Here is a 19,378-nt window from a genome sequence, read left to right as displayed (position 1 = left end):
CACAAGTACCATGGGAGAGGGGCTGTTCCAGTGTGACCTCAGAGCATGTCACTCAGGTGACAGAACCTGCCAGGGACACTCTGCAGTGGGCAGGGGCCTCAGGGAACTGTCCCCCCCTTCACTGTCTCCTGACCAGGAGGGGCTTCTGGCTTTGTGGCTCTCCTGGTCACTTGGGCTTCCTTGGCCACTTTTTAGAGGTGTTGCTGGGTTGGCTCCCTGGTGGCCACAGGTGCTGTGGCACCAGCCAGGCCTCCAGCAGCTGCCTCAGCCTCAGCCTCATCCGGGTCCTCCTTGGAACCCCCTCAGCTCTGTGCCAGCCAAGGCACTCAGGTGCTGTGCTCTGGGCCATGGGGTGGTGGTGGCTGCCCCTGACACTGGTGCTGGGCTCCTGGCTCCCTGGACACCCAGGCATGCAGGCAGGGAGCCCTGCCTTGTGGCTGTGGGTGGCCCTGCTGGGCTGGCTCCCTGGGCTGCACGCCTGCCTGCCCTGCTTTGAGCCCCCCGTTCAGCGGGAACAGCTCTGCCACAACATCACTGGAGCCCCCCCCAGGGACCCCCGACATCAGCACTGCCTCGATGCCCTGGACCAGGCTGCTGCACCCCTTGCCTCTGTCACTGTGGGTGAGTCCTGGGACTGTAGAAAATCCACGGAGGCTTAAGGACAACACGTAGCCACCAATATGGTTAAAGTGAAGTAGTTTATTAACAATTCACACCCGCTTTATATAGAGCCCTTGTTTATATAACGATATCTTGCAGGTGGCTGTATCTTGGCCACAAATCCTGTTCTCACAAAACTTCTGCTGGCTACATCATTATCCTGTTATTCTTCTTTTCTGCTGCCAGGTCCCTTATCTTTTTCCCATAGCTCATCTTTCAGTAACCTTGCAGCTGGGCCTCAAGGCCATTGGCTCACTCTAGCTAAAGCTAAAGAGTCAGGATTGCTCACGTTTTCTTCCAGTTTCCCAACATATCCCCCTTTTTGTTTTTGAGCAATCCTGACTTACTACATCACGCAAGATAACATGCTAATGATACATTGCCATAAACAACATGCTAATAATACAAAAGCAATAATAACATACTAATAATCAAGACCAGTAATAACAAATATAATTGATAAACCTTGTCTAATTAAATCTCTAAGCTATCCCCATATCCTTAAGCGATTTAACCATTCATCTAACCCAGTATATGCAACAGTTAATTTTTTCATGTTCTCTTAATCAATCGCTTTTGGTTGTGAATTGACTCTGAATGATCAGATAAATTCATGCAATACATTCCATCAAAGTCTTCACAAACATAACCTAAAAGCTAACAATAAAAAGTCAGTGGCAGCATGATATTGTAAAACTGCATGTCTGACACTATCAACATCTTTTAGCATCTGTATTAAAATACCAGAAGTTCATCTGCTTAGCAGTGCAACAGAATAGCACAATCAACAATCAACATCTAGACAAGGGATCCCATAATCAACATATAAACGATCACATGAATTACAACATTAACAAAAGCCTGTTATCAATACAACACAATACGAAGAGCACATTTCACACTGCAGTGGAAGGACTTAAATACCTTTTTAGTATGAGGAAGGTCTGGTATCCACTGGTGCCTAGAGCCAAGAGGGTAGAGAAGGCTTATCCGACAAAAATTCATCGGGGGGCCCCAAAAGCGTCCCCTGGCTGGTCACGGCACGGTGGACTCCTGGTTTCCTCCATGGTAGCCAAATTGAGGCCCAAAAAGGCCTAATAAAATTGTTTAGAGACAGAATTCCAAGCCTTTAAGCAGCAAAGGCACACCCCCCCGCCCTCCCCCCCCCCCCTTTTTTTTTTTTTTTTTTTTCCTCTGCTGTAGTGTCTGCAGCAGGGCTCACTTTCTGAGCAGCAGCAGTGTCTGTGGGGGTAGAGACAGCAGCTGCAGCTGTAGCAGACACACTGGTGATGCTCACCGGCTGCATCTGAGTTGTGCCCTTGGGGGGGGGGGGGGGGGGGGGGCCAGCAGCGGCTGCGGAGGCAGGAGTGGGGGTGCTCTCTGTACCAGGAGCAGCTCCCACTCTCCAAACAGCAACTCTCGGCCTCCGGAAAGGCATGCTCAATCTCATAACTGTGTTTTTTTTTGTCTTACTCCTCACCATTATATGAGAAAAATTAACAACAACCACTAGAAGATTCAAAAACGAAATGACATTGCTACTAAAATCTGGTGAAGTTAGCCTAAAACAAAACGAAGTGGTACAATCTCCCAAACCAAAACTCGTATCACAAACAGCATCACTGTGAGTCCGCATTTGGAGGCATTTGATTCCATGGACGAACCCATCTGGCCAGTACCCAATGCACTCCAGTACCTGTAAGTAAACACAAGTAACTCCGACCAGTTAGTTTCACCTCTGCCGGCCCTTCCCATTCTCCAGTGTTCAAATTCTTGAATTCCACCAAATTTTTTTGGGAAGGATCCGAAGCTTCAGAGTCTGCTAAAGCCTTTTGATGTATTAATATCGGAGGCTCTGTACGATCTCCTGTAAAGCTCAAATAATTCATGACATATACAGCCTTATTTAACCGGTCCTGCGGAGGACTCCCTGCCTCCCCCCGCTTTTGTTTCTCAAGGAGAGCATTTAATACTGAATGGCAACGTTCCACTATTGCCTGACCCGTGGGGTTATGAGGGACACCAGTAACATGTCGGATGCCCCATCGTCCACAGAACTGTCGAAAGCGAGCAGAAGAATAAGCGGGGCCATTATCTGTCTTGATGGACTGAGGTACTCCTAAAACAGCAAAGGATACATATAGATGTCTGATAACGTTTTGTTGCCTCACCAGTCTGTGATGAGGCCCAAATGGCCATGGAAAAGGTATCTATAACTACATGTACATATTTTAAGCGCCCAAACTCCTGTACATGAGTGACGTCCATTTGCCACAGTTCCAAAGACTTCAGACCTTTAGGATTGACTCCCATCTGACCAGCGGACCACGCTCCCTGAATTTGTGTCTTGGCACACGGGTAGTTCGCGCTCGCGCAGCCGGTTTCCCGATTGCCGGCACTCAGATGCATTGTGATTATTCTTATTGCAATTCGAACACCATTTCCGTTTGGGTCCTGCAACTCTGCATTGTGCTTTAGAATGACCCGCTTTACCACAATTAAAACATTTTTTATCTTTCGACGACTTGCCTTTAGGTGCTGTTGGCACCATCCCTTTTAATGCAGCAGCCAGATAGGCGGCTTTTTCCGACTGCCGAGTGCGCTCCACGAGCTCAATCATATCTGCAACCTCAGCTGTTCGAGGCAACGATCCTAAAATTTGTCTTGTTTTGTCATTCGCATTATCAAAAGCTAAAACCTTAAATTTACGCTGTTTGGAATCCTCATCCAAATCAGGATGATCTTGGATTGCCCGGAACAGCTTATCAACAAAATCAGGAAAAGACTCATTTAAACCCTGTTTAACATGAGAAAAGGCATGCGATCGACCTGGTTCTTGAATTGATGTCAGTGCCTGCAAAGCAAGTCTTTGAGTTAATTGCAACACCTGTGGCGCAAATCGGGTTTGCAAAGTACCATCAGCAAAAGGACCTTGACCCATTAGCATTTGCACCTGAATACCATACAAAGGGTTGTTCTGTTGCCGTGGCTGAGATGCTTCATGACTGCATAATCTCTGCCATTCTCTAGAAAACAGTAATAACTGAGAGGGGGAAAGCAAAATCTCAGTTAATTGAACTATATCTTGCGGTATCAACAAATCAGCTGTAAAAATGTATTTCAACATTTGTTGTGTTATGGGAGACCTAATGCCATTTTGATTTATTGCTGCTCTAGCTTTTTCTAATATTTCCCAATCAAAAGGTTCCCATTTCCGTGTCCCATCTGCTTGCACCGACACAGGGAACGCCGACAAATTAGGTACAAACCGCCCCTCTATTATTGCATCGCGTATGACTCCTCTCCATCTTTGTCCAGATCCTGATTCTCCTGGAGGCTCAGGAACCGGATTCCGCAAATTAGGTGGAATAATTGCTTCCGCACACGGAGGAGTCTGTGGAGAGTCAAGCGGGACCAGGGCCGAAGATTCTGAACTCGAACGCTGTTCTGCTGGTTTAACTTTAAGATCCCCCAGTTTTTGAATAAGGCTGTTTAACAACGTTTCAACAGATCCTTCTCGTTCTGGGCTGATAAGAGGAGTACCCGACAATGGTGGATATTCTGCGCTCTGTAGGGCTTCTGATCGATTAGGACGCTGAGCTTCACTTAAGATACAAGACTCATTATTTAAATTACGTTCTCTTAACTCATTCTCGCTCGGAGGGGGAGGCAGGTCGGGTTCTTTAGATGTGCTTTCTCCTGCACCCGCACATTGCAGCTGTCCGCGCATTGTTGTGGTGTCAAAAAACCCCGGTAAGGGCGGCAGCGGGCTACTGGCAAAAGGATTCACTGGAGGCGCCGACGGCATTTCGCTAACAGGAGCCGCAGCGGCCCAGCAACCAGTCCTAGTATTTTTACTTTTACTGGTCTTTTCTGGAGTCAGTGCAGCGAAGGCAGAAGCGGCTGCCGCTCTTTCACTTTCCATCTCTTTTAAGGTTTCTCTAATCAATTTCCAGAGTGTCGCTAAGCGTCCTGCCTCCTTATCTCCATCGCTAATTTCATCCCATAGGGCAGTACCTATGGCTTCCCAAGTAGGTAACTCAAAAACGGTACCCATCGAGGGGATCAAGCCTCTATCCCGTGCCCATTTCAGTAATTCTCGTAAGGTCCTGCCTTCGTGTGATAAACCGCTCTTAGAGAGAATACATTGGAGGAGCTTAACTACTGCCTCTTCTTCTTTAGAGAGCGTAGACCCCATCTCCTCCCCAGCCGCTCACCTTTTTCCTGGCGAGATTCTTCAATTCCGAGGTACCTCTTTCGCTCCGTAGCCGGGCACCAGCTACACAGAGCCCGGGGCAGCAGTCTCCTTTCGACTGGCTTCTCCGCTCCTGCCGCACCGTTCCTTCGGTCGGCTTTCTCGCTACCCTCTCATCCCAGCTGTCTTCATCGCTCCTGGGAAGAAACAGAGAGAGGGTCCCTGTTCGGGTGCCAAATGTAGAAAATCCACGGAGGCTTAAGGACAACACGTAGCCACCAATATGGTTAAAGTGAAGCCGTTTATTAACAATTTACACTCGCTTTATATAGAACCCTTGTTTACATAACGATATCTTGCAGGCAGCTATATCTTGGCCACAAATCCTGTTCTCACAGAACTTTGCTGGCTACATCATTATCCTGTTATTCTTCTTCTCTGCTGCCAGCTCCCTTATCTTTTTCCCATAGCTCATCTTTTAATAACCTTGCAGCTGGGCCTCAAGGCCCTTAGCTCACTCTAGCTAAAGCTAAATAGTCAGGATTGCTCACATGTCTGTTTTCTTCCAAACAGTTTCCCAACATGGGACCACAGGGACCCCCAACCCAACAGGCACCCTGCCCAAGGACCCCCATCCCGACTGACACCTCCATCCCAGCCCCAAGGGGTTCCCCACCCCCACCCTCCCCCTGGGGGAAGTTGAGGTTGGATACAGGGAGAAAGGGTTTCACCCAGAGGGTGGCTGAGCAGTGCCACAGCCTCCCCAGGGCAGTGGTCACAGCACTCAGCCTGCCCTCCAAAGAAGCCTTTGGAGGAGGCTCTCAGGCACATGGGGTGATCCCTGGGGTGCCCTGCGCAGGCACAGGAGTTGGACTTGATGATCCTGATGGGTCCCTTCCAACTCAGCACATTCTGTGATTCCATGATCCCGGGCAGCTGGTGACCCCTTTCCTAAACACGGACCCCGGGCACCCACCCCAGACAAGCACCCTAGGGACTCCCAACTCTGCCAAGGTCTCCCCAGTCCTCACCCCGACCCTAGGGACCTCTGAGAGCCCCTTCCTCACTGGACCCTCCTTCCCTCAACCTCTAACCCCAAGCCTGTGCTAGTCCTGGTGTCCCTCTGCTGCTCCCAGGGTCAGGGCAGCACCAGGCACTGGGGGAGATCATCGTGGATGCCCTGCACATTCTGGAGCAGCAGAACCACACGAGTGAGCAGGGGATGGGGGACATGTGGGAGGGCGAGGGGCAGCACGTGGGGCACGGGATGAGGAGGCTTTGAATGGAGGGTGTGGTGAAATGGAGGATATATGGGGGGCTGAGGGCTGCAAGGGGATGCTGGGGGAATTCCAAGGGTTTGTGAGCTTCAAGGTGTGCAGCTTCGGGATCTTTTGAGGGAGTATTTAGTGTTCTGTGGGTGTCCAGGATGGACACAGGGGGTCGAGATGAATTGCAGAGGGGATGTGTGGGGTCTGGAGAGGGCTTCTGGGGATCAGGGGGAGGGCACCTTGTCTCACCTGGACATCCGGGATCCCCCAGAGCCCCTTGAGGAGTCTCTGGAGGAAGCCATCAACACCATCTGGGTGAAGCTGAGCCATCTGGAGGAAGGTATGGGGCCAGTGGGGACATCCCACCTAGCCAGGACCCCCAGCCTGGGGAAAGCCCCAGGGACCCCGTCTGGTCTGGACCAGGGCTGAGCTCTGACAGCTCATCCCGGGGCCCCGCATCCCCACTCTAATGCCGCTTCGTCCTCACCAGCTCCCGCCTGCATCCCACCCTGTGGTGAGTGCCCATCCCTCCGTCTCGCCACCCCCTGTGCCCTCCTACATCTCCCATCCCTCCCCTGGCACCACCAAGGCTCTTCCTCCCAGGCTCCCAGCCAGCTGCCCGCGTCTTCTAGTGTGCAACCTGCCGCCACGTGGACTGCCCCTTTCCCCGGGACTGCCCAGGTACGGGGCCATGGGTGGCTCTTGGCTCCATGCTGCTTGCGGTGCTGATGGTGTAAGTCCTCCACACCTCCTAAACCTGAATTACTCTCAACGTCTCCGTGCTTCTGGGGCTCTGCACAGACCAGCACAGGACTCCCAAAGCCCCTGGCACCCTCAGGCCCTCACAACTCCCTAGAAATGCAAGGCAGACCAGGTGCCCAAGCTGGGGCATGGACTCCTAAGCTCACAGGGCCCACAATATCCCCCGAGACTCCCATTGTCCTCTGGCCCATCCTGGGATCTCTCCCTTCCACCCAGGATCACTCCAGGCTGCCTTGCTTTCCCCCACTCACCAGTTGCCCCCGAGACCCTGGCACTTTCCTCCATTCCCTCCAGAACCCCCTCTGTCCCTGTGGGGGCCCCAGTTCCTGACAGCTGACCCCGTTGCTCCCAGTTGCCCCCAGGGTGGTCACTCTCTTTCACCCTTAGAAGCCATCAGCTTCTCCCAGGACCTCCCAGTTCCCCTTGGGCTCCCCCACATGCCCCACAATCCCCACCCCACGGGGGTCTCCTTCCTGCTCTTCCCATTTCTCCATTCCTCCTTCTGCCTCCCAGGGTCTCCTGGAAATGCTGGAGCCTCCACAGACGTGGACAAGAGGCACCCCCAGAGGAGAGCAGACTCCAAGATATTCCCTAGGGTAGTCTGACACCTGGATCCATCCCAAAAGAAATTAGTTGCTGCAGTTGTTTTTCTTCTGTTGTTGTTAATGTGTGCAAAGTTGTAGAGTTTTAAAGTAGAATGGGAGATTAAAAAATAACCCTTAAGACTTTGATCATGGTGCTTGCACTTTTCCACGTTTTCTTGACAATGTACCTGCACTTTTGTTAGAAAAAAACAGCTGCCAGAGAAAAATGAAAGAACAGTCTGGAAATGCACTTAGAGTTTGTCTGTATCTCACTGGTGAAACTTCTATGATCATGGAACCATCGTGGAATCCCAGATTGATTTGGGCTGGAAGGGACAGAAAAGCTCATACAGTTCCAGCCCCTGCCATGGTCAGGGACCCCTCCCCCAGCCCAGGGTGCTCCAAGCCCCATCCAACCTTCAACACTGCCAGGGATGGGGCAGCCACAACTTTTCTGGGAAACCTGGGACACCTGGTGTGAGGGGACCCTCACACCCAAGAATTCCTTCCTAATCTCTCATCTCAATCTCCCCTCTTCCACTTTGAGACCAATCCCCCTCCTCCCATCACTCCAGGCCCTTGTTAAAAGTCCCTCCTCAGCTTTCATGGAGCCCCTTCAAGTCCTCCCCTGTTGCAGTTTCTCTTCTCCAGGCTGAACACTTCCAACTCCCTCAGCCTGGCTCCAGCTCTGGGATCACTTTCATGTTCTCCTCTGGACTCGCTCCAACAGCTTCATGTCCATCCTCTGCTGGCGACCCCAGAGCTGGACCCTGCATGGGGGGTCTTACCAGGGCAGAGCAAAGGCTGAGAATCACCTGGGTTGAGGTTCCAGCTGCATTGAAATCTGTGGTGGTAATCAGTGCAGGTTCTGCTTCAGGAGCCTCAACTGCAACCTCCGGGCTCAAGGCACAGCCTCTGCTCCCCCCATCTACAGAAGGTCCTGAAATGACTTCTCCTCCTGCAGTGCTCCGGTGACACAACAGAGCCACCGTGTGCTCGTCCTGCAGGCTGCAGCTCCCAGTTCTCACCCCAGGAGTTACATTCCCATCAAAACACACAGTGCTTTCCTGAGCCCCTGATGAGGACTCTGGGAGGGTGGAGGGAGCGGGCTCACAGCTCTTCAGGTCTCAGGTTTCTCTCAGGCGACTGGCTGGGCGAAGCAAAGGGATGGGGCTGAAGCTCTTCCCATCCTGGATGCTGACTTGGCCTCCAGGCTGGACCTCAGACACCTGCCCAGTCTCTGCAGACCTGCTGGGTCTGAGGCACCAACAAGCAAGGGACTGTCACTGTCTCCTGAGCCTTATCCTGACTTTCATCAACCTCTGGGGTGCCAGGAAAGGGGCTGCAGGGTGTATGAGAAAGCAGTGCAGGACTTGCAGGGCACCTGTGATTATACAGGCTGGGGACAGAGCGGTTGGATAGCAGCCAGACAGAGAGGGACCTGGGAGTCTGGATTGCCAGGAAGCTGAACAGGAGCCAGCTGTGTGCCCAGGTGGCCAAGAAGGCCAATGGCATCCTGGGCTGGCTCAGGAACAGCGTGGCCAGCAGGTCCAGGGAAGGGATTCTGCCCCTGTGCTCAGCTCTGGTGAAGCCACAGCTTGAGTCCTGTGTCCAGTTCTGGGCCCCTCAGTTTAGGAAGGAGATTGAGGTGCTGGAGCAGGTCCAAAGGAGGCAACTGGGCTGGTGAAGGGACTCGAGCACAGATCCTATGAGGAGAGGCTGACAGAGCTGGGGGTGTTCAGGCTGGAGGAGGCTCAGGGGAGACCTCATCACTCTCTCCAACTCCCTGAAAGGAGGTTGGAGCCGGGGGGGGTTGGGCTCTGCTCCCAGGCAACTCTCAGCAAGACAAGAGGGCACAAGAGGTCTCAAGTTGTGCCAGGGGAGGTTTAGGTTGGACATTAGAAAGAATTTCTTTACTGAGAGGGTGATCAGCCATTGGAATGGGCTGCCCAGGGAAGGGGTGGATTCTCCATCCCTGGAGATATTTCAAAAGAGCCTGGATGTGGCACTCAGTGCCATGGGCTGGGAACTGTAGCCTTAGTGCATCAACGGTTGGACTTGATGATCTCTGAGGTCCCTTCCAACCCAGCCAATTCTATGATTCTATGATCTACGATCCCAGAGCCCTGGGATGAAAAGGAAAGCAAACGTGGGACACTGGGATGCACTGCAAAGTAAAGAGCTGGCTTCAGGCATCTCCAGAAGGCAGATGGGAGTCTGAAGTGGACAGGAAGAAGACCAGAGGTCTCCAATGGTACATCATCTTCTGGGTGCACCAGAAGGTAAATGGAGTGATTCTTAGGGGCAAGAGGATCAAATGGAAGCCTCTGCATTGCACCAGAGGGCAAAGAGAAGACCCTGGGGAGCATCAGATGGTGCCTCAGAACCATTCAGTTCTGTCAGCGTTCAGATCCCCTCCATGCACTGTCTATTCCCCCACCTGCCACTGTGGTCCTCTCCATTCTTCTCTGTGTGCGCTCTCAGGCTCCCTCTGTTCCCCTCAGTGGACCCTTAGTGCCCCCACCCCCATTACCATCTGAGTGCTTGTAGACCCCCTCTGCTCCCCTGCCTGTGCCTTGGCACCCCACAGGTCCCAATCTTCTCCCCTCCCCGTTGTGCAGCCCCTCATCCTTTCTGTCACAGCTCAGCAGTTTGGGCAGACCAAAGACAGAGGATACAAATATTCTCTATTACCCCCCTCCCTTCACCATCCCAAAGGGAAAATAAAAGGGGAATAAAGACAAGAGGCTTAGAAATTGGGAATTAGAACAATTGGAAACAGATTTACTATAACAGAGGCAAAAACATGTGGGATAAAGAACAAAACAAAAAAAAATATACACAACCCGATCTCGATGCCGGCAGGGATGGGTGCCTGAGAGCCCCTTGCAGCAGGGCCGGCTCAGGAGGGGGCTCCAGGGCTCTGTCCAGAACCCGATGGATGTGGATTCTGAAGAGCGGCGGCAGCGGGGGGTAAAGGAGCGCAGGGAACAGCAGCCAAGCACGGAGCGGGCGGGAGAGAGGAGGGGCGGGGGTCTGCCTGAGCTTATGGAGGATGGGAGGGATGGCAGGGAATGGAGCCCTCTGTGTTCTGCCTGGTGCTCATCATGCTGGAGGAGGCTTCTGTCTGGAGAGAGCAGGCTCATGGTCCCTGGAACGCAAGCCCAGGCTGCTGCTCTTCACACCACGAGGGCCGTGAAGAAAAGACCTCTTTGTCCCGGGGCTCTGGGCAGTCCAAGGAAGGGAGGGCAGTGCCGGGCAGGGGCAAACCCCGGGCATCTTTAGAGATCTTTACCTGAGGGCCTCCTCCTCAGCACCAGGGCAACGGGCGCTTCCCTCTACCTCCTCAGGGAGGCACACCATGGCTCCTGCTCTCCTCTCCAGGCCTCCAGAGGGGCCACTTGTGCCCCCACCTTCTCCTGGTGCTCCTTGCACAGGGAGTCCCAGAGCTGCCGTCGTTCCTCCTCCGTGCAGAGGTGGGGCTGTGCCTGCAGGGCCACAGCAATGCAGCAGCAGCAGGGTCAGGCTCTGGGCAGCGGGGCTGGGGCCATTTTAGCTCTCCCCCTCCCTCTTGCCCCTTCTTCTTCCCAGCCTCTGCACCGGCCCTGTTCTGCTCGCAGTCCTCCCGGGCCCGGCTGCGGAGCCTTTCTGCAGTGCCCCCTGAGCCGGCTGCTACGGGGCTGGAAGCAGCCCAGCTGCTTGCTGTGCCAGGCAAGGCTGGCAGTGCCCTCAGCACCACAGACACTCCCAAACCCACACCTCGGGGGGCTCTGCAGGTGACTCGAGTCTGACAGCTGTCTTGTCAATGGACACAATAACCTGCTGCCTCCCGACAATCCCTCGAGACAGCCGCTTCAGCCTTCAGCTGACCATGCCCTCGGGGCTCTCGTCAGACCCGACAGCCGCCTCCGTGTCCCTGCTTTTGTACGGGCGGGTGCACCACAGTCCCCCCAGGAGCCCACGTACCGGTCCTGCCCTCCTCTTCCCGGGCGCAGCCTGGGGTGCAGTTTGGGGTCGAGCTTCCTGCAGTTGTTGCTGGCTGCTCCCTGTCCCCTTCCCTGAGCGCTGCCACCGCAGCACTGCCAGCTCGCTGCGGACACAGCGGGAGGAGGAGGCGGGGTGAGCGCGGGGAGACCGCTCTGCAGCTGGGGCTCCCCAGCTGGGCGCCTGCCCTGCCCACAGGACACGGCTCTGCCGAGAGGCCGGGGCCAGGAGAGGCCCCTCTGCCCCCCGGCATGCGGGAGGAAGGGCACTGCCCGTGTCTGCAGAGATTTACCAGGTGAGCTTGTCGTCCAGGTCCCTCTGCTGGTCCCTCTGGCCCCTGCGCTTGCGGGTGACCTGCCCCAGGATGCATGTCACCACCTCCCGCAGGGTCTGCTGTGTCCCTGGGGAAAGGCTCCTGCGACAGCAAGGACCGAGGCTCTCTAACTCTTCAGTTCTCACCCTTCAGCTCTGACCCTCCTGCCTCTCTCCTCCCGCACCCAATCCCACACAGAGGTGGCCCCAGCCGGCCCCACAGCCCCTCCCCGCCAGGCTGTGCACCAACCTGCCTTGGCCCCTCGTCATCGGGCTGTACCCAGCTCATTCCCAGGGCTGCAGAAATCCCCGGGTGCTCTGTGTGGCCCCGTGGCTCGGCTTCCTTCACCCCCTGCCATGGGCTCACCACCACCCCACTGCCCAGGCTGGAGCAGCCACAGTCTTACCGCTTAGGGGGGACATCGTTATCCTCCTGGAGTATGAGTACGGGTGACTCTTCTTCATCCTCTACACACTCCCCCATCATCCTCTGCAGAAGGTCAGGGCTGGAATCCCTCCTCTTGGTGACAGGTGGGGGAGTGGTTGATGGTTGCTCACGGGTCCTGTGTCCCTGCACAGGAGGAGACTCTCACACAACAGCACACACGGTGCTGCTTCCCAGCACACCGACCCCCAGACCACTTCTGGCAGGGACCCTACTGGGACAGGGAAAGTCAGGAGAAGGACCTCAGCATGCCCTAGGTGTGGTGCCCGAGTGTCACCAGGGTTTCACTACACTTCCCTGTCACCCCTCTTGCCCAGAAAGGCAGCTGTCACCCAGCCAGCACTGCTGCAGAACCGCTGCTTCAAAGGCTGGTGTGCTAGAGGCACCTTGCAAGGTCAGTCCCCCTTTGGAGGGAAGAGAAAGTGCTCTTTTTCTGCAGGAATTACAAGTACCTGCTCCTTGGGTGCCTTCTTTTCTCTAGCAGACTTCGCTCGAGCTGACAGGCTTTTCCGTCTGCTTTTCTCCTCTGCTGCCAGCTCTTTTGCCCTCTTGGCCTCTTCATCCATGTATTTCTTGAGGTGTGCTGGAATTTTCTTCTTCTTTTTCTTGTCTTTACCCTGGGGAGGGATCAAAATGCAACAGCAGAGAGCATTATTCTGTCCTGCAGAGGGCTAAGCCATTTTTCATTCCCACTCTCGCTCCTGCCCCTTCTGTCTCCCTTTCTGCCCCCAGGTTCCTGCAGCCTCCACCAAAGAGCCTGTTTGGAATGACCACATGAGCCACAGTGAGGCTCACAGCCACAAGAAGTGAGGCCTTTGGCTGTGTCTCCTGAGGCTAACAGAGGAGAGAAGATTCCCAAGGGACAGAGTGACCTGCCTGTCTTCAAGCCAGCACCAGAGCAACAGCTCAGTGGTGCTGTGGACACACAGAGAAGAACACTGGGAGAAGGGGAGAGAGTCTTCTCTGCAGCCAGTACAACACACTCCCTGCAGCAGTCCCTGTCAGTACCTTTTCTGTCTCCCCAGCAGCTCTGGCAGTGAAGTTTAACATTCTGTTGTTGACCATAACTTTCCCTTTTGCTTCCTTTGCCTTCAAGGATCTCTCCCGTATGGGTGGCAGTAGCCTGCAGAGACACAACAGGGAGTGTGTTTGCCAGAATGCAGGGGGCTCCCTATGCCCACAGAATCCACCAGGAGTTTGTCCAGCTTCTGTGTCCAGGAGAAGTATCCCCTCCCACAGAGATGAGAGCACAGGGTCAGCCTCATCCATTCTCATCCATTCCTGCAAGTGTCTCACCTGCCACGAGGCTCCCTGCTCTCAGCTTTCAGTGCCACCTCTGTGTTGATAGTCACTGTAGGTAACTGCCTTGGAGAAAGCCTTGCTCGACGCAGGAAGGGCTGCTCAGCAAGCTCCTCTAGAAACAGGAAACCAGATAAACCTTCAGAAACAGGATCTGAGTGGTGTTCTGGGGGTCTATTGTGTCCCAGTTCCAAGGAGAGTAACGTGCAGGTCTGCTCTAGCCTGTTGGTTATAACACTGATGAAGTTTCACCCTTTGGATGAAAGCCCCTGGGCAGGTGTCTGTCAGCACTCCAGTGCCCATTTGAAGGGCAGGGCTGTCCTGAGTCCTTGCTCCACAATGGGTCACTGCAAGCTCTCCTGTCATGGGCACAGAGACTCCCAGCAGGGGCCTCTCCCTCTTCCAGGATAAAGTCAGCTCTGATCCCTCCCAGACACTGAGGAAGGAATAAACCACAGCCCCTGCCAGACACCCGCTGGTCCCTCACCTCTCTTTCCACTGCCACCATCTTTTCTGCAGCCCTGCCCTGAGGTGACCTCCGCATGTCCCCTCCGGTCTATTCTCACCAGTGACATTTTAGGCAGGGTCTCAGTCTTGCACCTGGAAAGAGAAAGAGGGCAGCCCTCCCAGGCATGAGCTGAGAACCTGCTTGCTTGCTCAGCCAAGGGCTGCAGGAGCAAACCTACTCTGGCAGGACGATAATGTGTCCAGAAGAGGTCTGGGAAGCAGCAGTGTCCTGGTCTGAGATGACCAAGTCCCTCATCTCCGGCATCTGCAACGAGGGTGGAGACAGCTGAGGGGAGATGGGGACACTGGGAGGGAGGGGATGGCTGCCCAGGCCACCTTAGGGCAGTGCCAGCAAAGAGCCAGAGCAGCCAAAGGGCTCAGCAAGCCTTGCTGGGAGGTGCCGGGAGGAGGAAACTCCTACCTTGAGAAGAGCTTGGAGCATCTTTGCAGTCCCGTTCAGCCTTTTCAAGAAGTGACTGTAAAATTTCATCTTGACATCCTTTCCCTGGACAATCAGCATGCCCACGTCCCTCCAAGTGAGGGCCACGTTCTTCCTGTTCTCCACACAGATACGGAAACGGCGCAGGGTCCTTGCCAGGCACAGCTGCACCATGCTCAGCGAGACAGCGTTGTCTGAGGCGATCTCATCATAGGGCAGCTGCTGACGATGGGCATGGGCTGGGGAAGGAGAGGAACGTGGGGACCTGCAGAGCTGCTGAGCAGCCTGCAACCCAAGCTCTGCAGCTGCCAGGCCCTCAGGCAGCACACTGCTCCCGAGGTGTCTGCTGGCACAGCCTCTGCCCAGCAGCTCACACTCACTCAGTCCCTCGGGGCAGCAGAGCCACCTCCCTGCTCTGCTCAAGGCCCCTTGCAGTCTCTCTCTTACCGGCTGCGTCCTTGGGACCGCACTGGAGGTCGAGAAGCTCGGCCACGGCCTTTGTGAGATGGAACACGGGTCTGTGCACAGCCACCACATCCTTGTTTGTGCCGGTTGCTAGCTCCTTGACAACCACAAATGTCCCAAGTTGAGGAATGTGGACAGCCTGGAACAGACAAGGGGGCGGATCAGAAAAAGTCTTGGAGGGACAGAGGGATGACTTGTCAGAGAAGGGGGATGGTGCTGAGTGCCCTGCCCAGGCTTCAGGTACAAAAGGAGCAAGGTGGGCTCTGGCAACTTTGGGAGAAGGCAAAGAGGATCTGCACTTTCCCCTCTCCTTCCTCTTTGCCCATGAAGAACCCAACATTTCAGGGAGAACAACTGTACCCCGTGGCAAAGGGCTCTCAGGATTTCACTGGGCTTCACTGGGATCAGAGGAGAAGGAGGCAAGTCCCACCTGGTGGAGAGCCAGCTTTTGACTGAGGTAGCCTGAAATAGTGTCCCAGATCCTTGCCACCTCTGGAAAAACAAGGGAAAGATCTGTGTCACGCTCTGAGGCAGCAACCTCAAAACCCTTCAGCCCACTTCTGCTCTAAGGACTGACACATTTCTAACACAAGCATTTCAGGTGATCTCTCTGGACCTCAACAAGAATTTTAGTTTCCGTGCCTGTTTTCTGAGATATCCTTGACCCATCCACACTCAGGGAATTGGCTCTGAAGGCCTTACCATAATTCCGAATTTCTGAACAATTCACTATAGGTGGCAAGAAGCTCTCTGTGGACATCTTAGCTACAGCCATATTCGCAGTCAGCAGCTGCAGAAGATGACTGCCGAATGGGTCTCTTTGTTTCTTGCCAAAAGTTTCCTGCTCTTCTTCAAAACTCCTTCTCTGAGCACTTCAGCACCCCCAGTGCTGTGGTGCAGATGTCTCTCTCTGCCTGTTCCTCCTCACTGCAGAGCAGCTCCAGGAGCAGAGTGATGCTGAGAGCAGCACCCAGCGCCTGAAGTACCCTGGGCCTGGATGGGGTGTGTGACCTTGGCAGTCACCAGTGTGACCTCAGAGCGTGTCACAGAGGTGACAGAACCTGCCAGGGACACTCTGCAGTGGGCAGGGGCCTCAGGGAACTGTCCCCCCCTTCACTGTCTCCTGACCAGGAGGGGCTTCTGGCTTTGTGGCTCTCCTGGTCACTTGGGCTTCCTTGGCCACTTTTTAGAGGTGTTGCTGGGTTGGCTCCCTGGTGGCCACAGGTGCTGTGGCACCAGCCAGGCCTCCAGCAGCTGCCTCAGCCTCAGCCTCATCCGGGTCCTCCTTGGAACCCCCTCAGCTCTGTGCCAGCCAAGGCACTCAGGTGCTGTGCTCTGGGCCATGGGGTGGTGGTGGCTGCCCCTGACACTGGTGCTGGGCTCCTGGCTCCCTGGACACCCAGGCATGCAGGCAGGGAGCCCTGCCTTGTGGCTGTGGGTGGCCCTGCTGGGCTGGCTCCCTGGGCTGCACGCCTGCCTGCCCTGCTTTGAGCCCCCCGTTCAGCGGGAACAGCTCTGCCACAACATCACTGGAGCCCCCCCCAGGGACCCCCGACATCAGCACTGCCTCGATGCCCTGGACCAGGCTGCTGCGCCCCTCGCCTCTGTCACTGTGGGTGAGTCCTGGGACTCACCTGGGACCACAGGGACCCCCAACCCAACAGGCAGTCTTAATATTATTGATAAAACATCATCTGCAAGCAGAGGTCCTTGCAATAGGACAAGGTTTTTTGCCACTTCCCAAGCTCTGATCCCAAAGCAATATCCAGTAGCAAACAGTGTTACCAGAGACAGGAGTGAGGGCAGTTTGGGTGGCACCTCACATGGTCCCAAGGCCTTGGTGATCTATTTCATGGAATATTTCCCACTCGGGTAAGAGATGAGGCATGAGCATGGGTAGGTGGTGTGGTATCAGGTTGAGTAATAGTTATTTAATTGTTGTCATGGCTTTGCAGTTCGGGTAGACTTTTTAGTCAGAATGACAGAACTCTTCTCTATTCCCCCTCACTCCCCACAAATGGAATATAAAAGGGGAATAAAGACAAGAGACTTTTAGTTGGAAACTGAAAACAATTGGATACAGATTTTACTAACACAAGGATATGGTATTAACATAAAGGGTAAGGTAAGAAAGAATACAAACATATATGTAAAAAAAAAAAAAATATATATATATATATATATATACAACCAGATAGATAGCACGTGGTGAGCTGGTGATAACCAACAGCAGCAGAGGCAACAAGAAGTGGATGGAAAAATAAGGAGGAGCTTTTGACTTTCTCATTTTTTATAGAGTATGGCAGGAAATGGGAGGGAATAGATTCCTCTGTTTGTGTTCCACCCCTCTCAGAGCCTGAAAACCCTCCTTTATTTCCTCCTGTTCAAATGGTGACAACTGTAAATACTGGAGAGAGATTAGGTAAAGTGGTTCTGCCAGAGGGAAATTTTACCAACCTTCCAGTCTTTTAGAGGCACAAAGTTTTGCACGTAGTATTAAATGTAAGCTTCTTTATGGCAATTCAGCACACCCTTTCATGTCTGGACATTTCCCTCACCAGAGAATATTCCTGTGCTTCAAATGTATTCAGCATGGCTGAAAATCCCACCGTCCCTGCAACTGTGCTGCCCCTCAACATCAGCCTGGGGGCCATCTGCACCAAAACCAGAGAAATCTCCCCAAGTCAGCAAGAAGGGGAGTCAGAGTCACCTTACTTGTTGGGCAGCAGGTATTTTGTTTCCAGGTATTTGAGCACAGCCTACCCAAGGCAGCCTGGTTAAGTTTTTTCAAAACCTGGGCATGTTGAACATCGGGTTTCAGGGTCCCCATGCCTTCTTCTTGGCCAGCTGCTTTGCAGAGTACTTTCAGGTCTCTGCTGCCACAGCTGAGCAGTTCCTCTCAGCAGAGAACTCCCTGTCCCAGACCCTAGCACACACCCTCTGGCTGTGGAGGGCATGTGAGCGTGGGACAAGGACAGGAGATAGATGGGTGCAATTATAGTGTGGTCACTAATTGCATAAGAGACCACCATCAGTGCTGGGAAACTCCATTAGGTCCCTGAGGCCACAGTAGGGATTCACAGGTTGCTCCTCAGCTCCTTTTCCAGCCCCCTTCCAGGAGGCCAAGCACATTCATATCCATTCACCTGCACAGCTCCCAAACTGTTGCAAAAGGTGCTCAGGTGGCTCCTGTCCCAGTTCCCAGTGGAGGTGCTGCCTACACCCCAGCCCCATGGTACCATGCTGGTACCAGTACCACTGCCCATGCCTGTGAGGAGCAAGGACCCTTCTGCTGACACACAGGAGCTTTGGGTGCTCTGCCAGGACCAGAGCTGGGGGAGCACCCTGCTCAGGAAGCACCTCAGAGAAGGAGGTGTGGGCAGGTGCAGGGTGACAGAGGAAGGAGTGTCCTCTGGGGACACCCCTGATGCATACCTCCCCTCCCCATGGGTGGTGACCCAGCTGACATGGCTGTCCCCAGAGCAGCTGCACCTGGTTGTGTCAGGAGGCTGAAATTAGTGAACAGTCCTGACATTTAGTTCTGTCTCTCAAATGCCTTGAACTTTGATATGAGGGGAGGGGATGATGTGAAACTGGTCCCTCAAGGCTCTGCTTTATCTAACAAGCGTTGAGGCAGCAGCATGTTGTATTGGTTTATTCTGATGCATTCCTGACTGACATCTAAGGCAACTTTTCATCCAAGGTCAAGGTGAAAGCTTCACATCCACACCTATGGTAAGGACCCACTGCAGAGTTCTGAGCAGCTCAGTGCAATTGCAAACCCAACCCACCTACCAACCCTTTACAACAGCTCCCTCCTCCCTCCTTCCTTCCCCTTCCCCAAATCAAAGGAAAACAGGCAAGAGATTCCAGATACCTTGAGGTCTTGCTAGAGTGGACTTAAAACAGAACTACAGAACCAAGGAGAGCAAGAAGCAATAAAAATAACATACTTAATGGGAGGGGGGCAGGCTGCATGTTGCTTAAAGAACTGCAAATGGTTGAAATCAATGCTGCTCCACCTTTCCACACCCATGTGCACACAATGTTCAGCAAGACACAATGAAACTGCAGAAATTCCATAAACTGGGATCTCTGGGGACCCAAGTGCTTTAACTCTCCTACTCCTAACACACATGGTCTTTGAACTAAACCATAACTCCATACATTTCTAGAAAGAGAATTACAGTACTGACTTAACAAACAGTTTCTAAGGCTCAGACTAAGTTCAAAAAGGCCTCTTATCTGGTTTATTCAAGCTCTTGTTTGGACTGCATGAATTCAGCATAAGAACGGTCACAGCAAGACTCACACGTAATTTCTAAATTTGTTTTTTTATACCAAGAAGTTAATGTGCTACAAATAGAATTTGTACATATTTACACAGGTTTACCTGTTAGTAAAATTGTATCCTAAAGCTCCAACAGAGAAACTCTCAACCTCTATTGATAAAGGAAC

At 53.5% G+C, this 19,378-nt stretch overlaps 1 protein-coding gene across 2 annotated transcripts; it reads right to left on the bottom strand.

Annotated features, from left to right (window-relative positions):
• Window positions 1-10,588: 10,588 nt before the first annotated feature.
• LOC139806098 (coiled-coil domain-containing protein 81-like) lies at window positions 10,589-16,516 on the bottom strand. Of its 2 annotated transcripts, XM_071765238.1 has the most exons (14): window positions 15,623-16,516; window positions 15,351-15,412; window positions 14,903-15,059; window positions 14,438-14,694; window positions 14,196-14,281; window positions 13,997-14,109; window positions 13,507-13,624; window positions 13,219-13,333; window positions 12,663-12,827; window positions 12,173-12,336; window positions 11,746-11,868; window positions 11,436-11,559; window positions 10,765-10,957; window positions 10,589-10,620 (listed from the first exon to the last, which is right to left on the bottom strand). In XM_071765238.1, the coding sequence occupies exons 1-13, from the start codon at window positions 15,693-15,695 to the stop codon at window positions 10,808-10,810; spliced, it is 1,707 nt and encodes a 568-aa protein (XP_071621339.1). In that variant the 5' UTR covers window positions 15,696-16,516; the 3' UTR covers window positions 10,589-10,620; window positions 10,765-10,807. The 2 variants fall into 2 exon arrangements, with proteins under 2 accessions (XP_071621339.1, XP_071621338.1); XM_071765237.1 differs by lacking the exon at window positions 10,589-10,620 and having other exon boundaries at window positions 10,627-10,957.
• Between the last annotated feature and the right edge of the window lie 2,862 nt (window positions 16,517-19,378).

The sequence above is a fragment of the Heliangelus exortis genome, chromosome 21 (genome assembly GCF_036169615.1).
Source record: "Heliangelus exortis chromosome 21, bHelExo1.hap1, whole genome shotgun sequence".
NCBI classification, from domain to species: domain Eukaryota; kingdom Metazoa; phylum Chordata; class Aves; order Apodiformes; family Trochilidae; genus Heliangelus; species Heliangelus exortis.
Note: the sequence above shows the minus strand (reverse complement) of the source record. Positions and strands in the feature narration are given on the sequence as shown.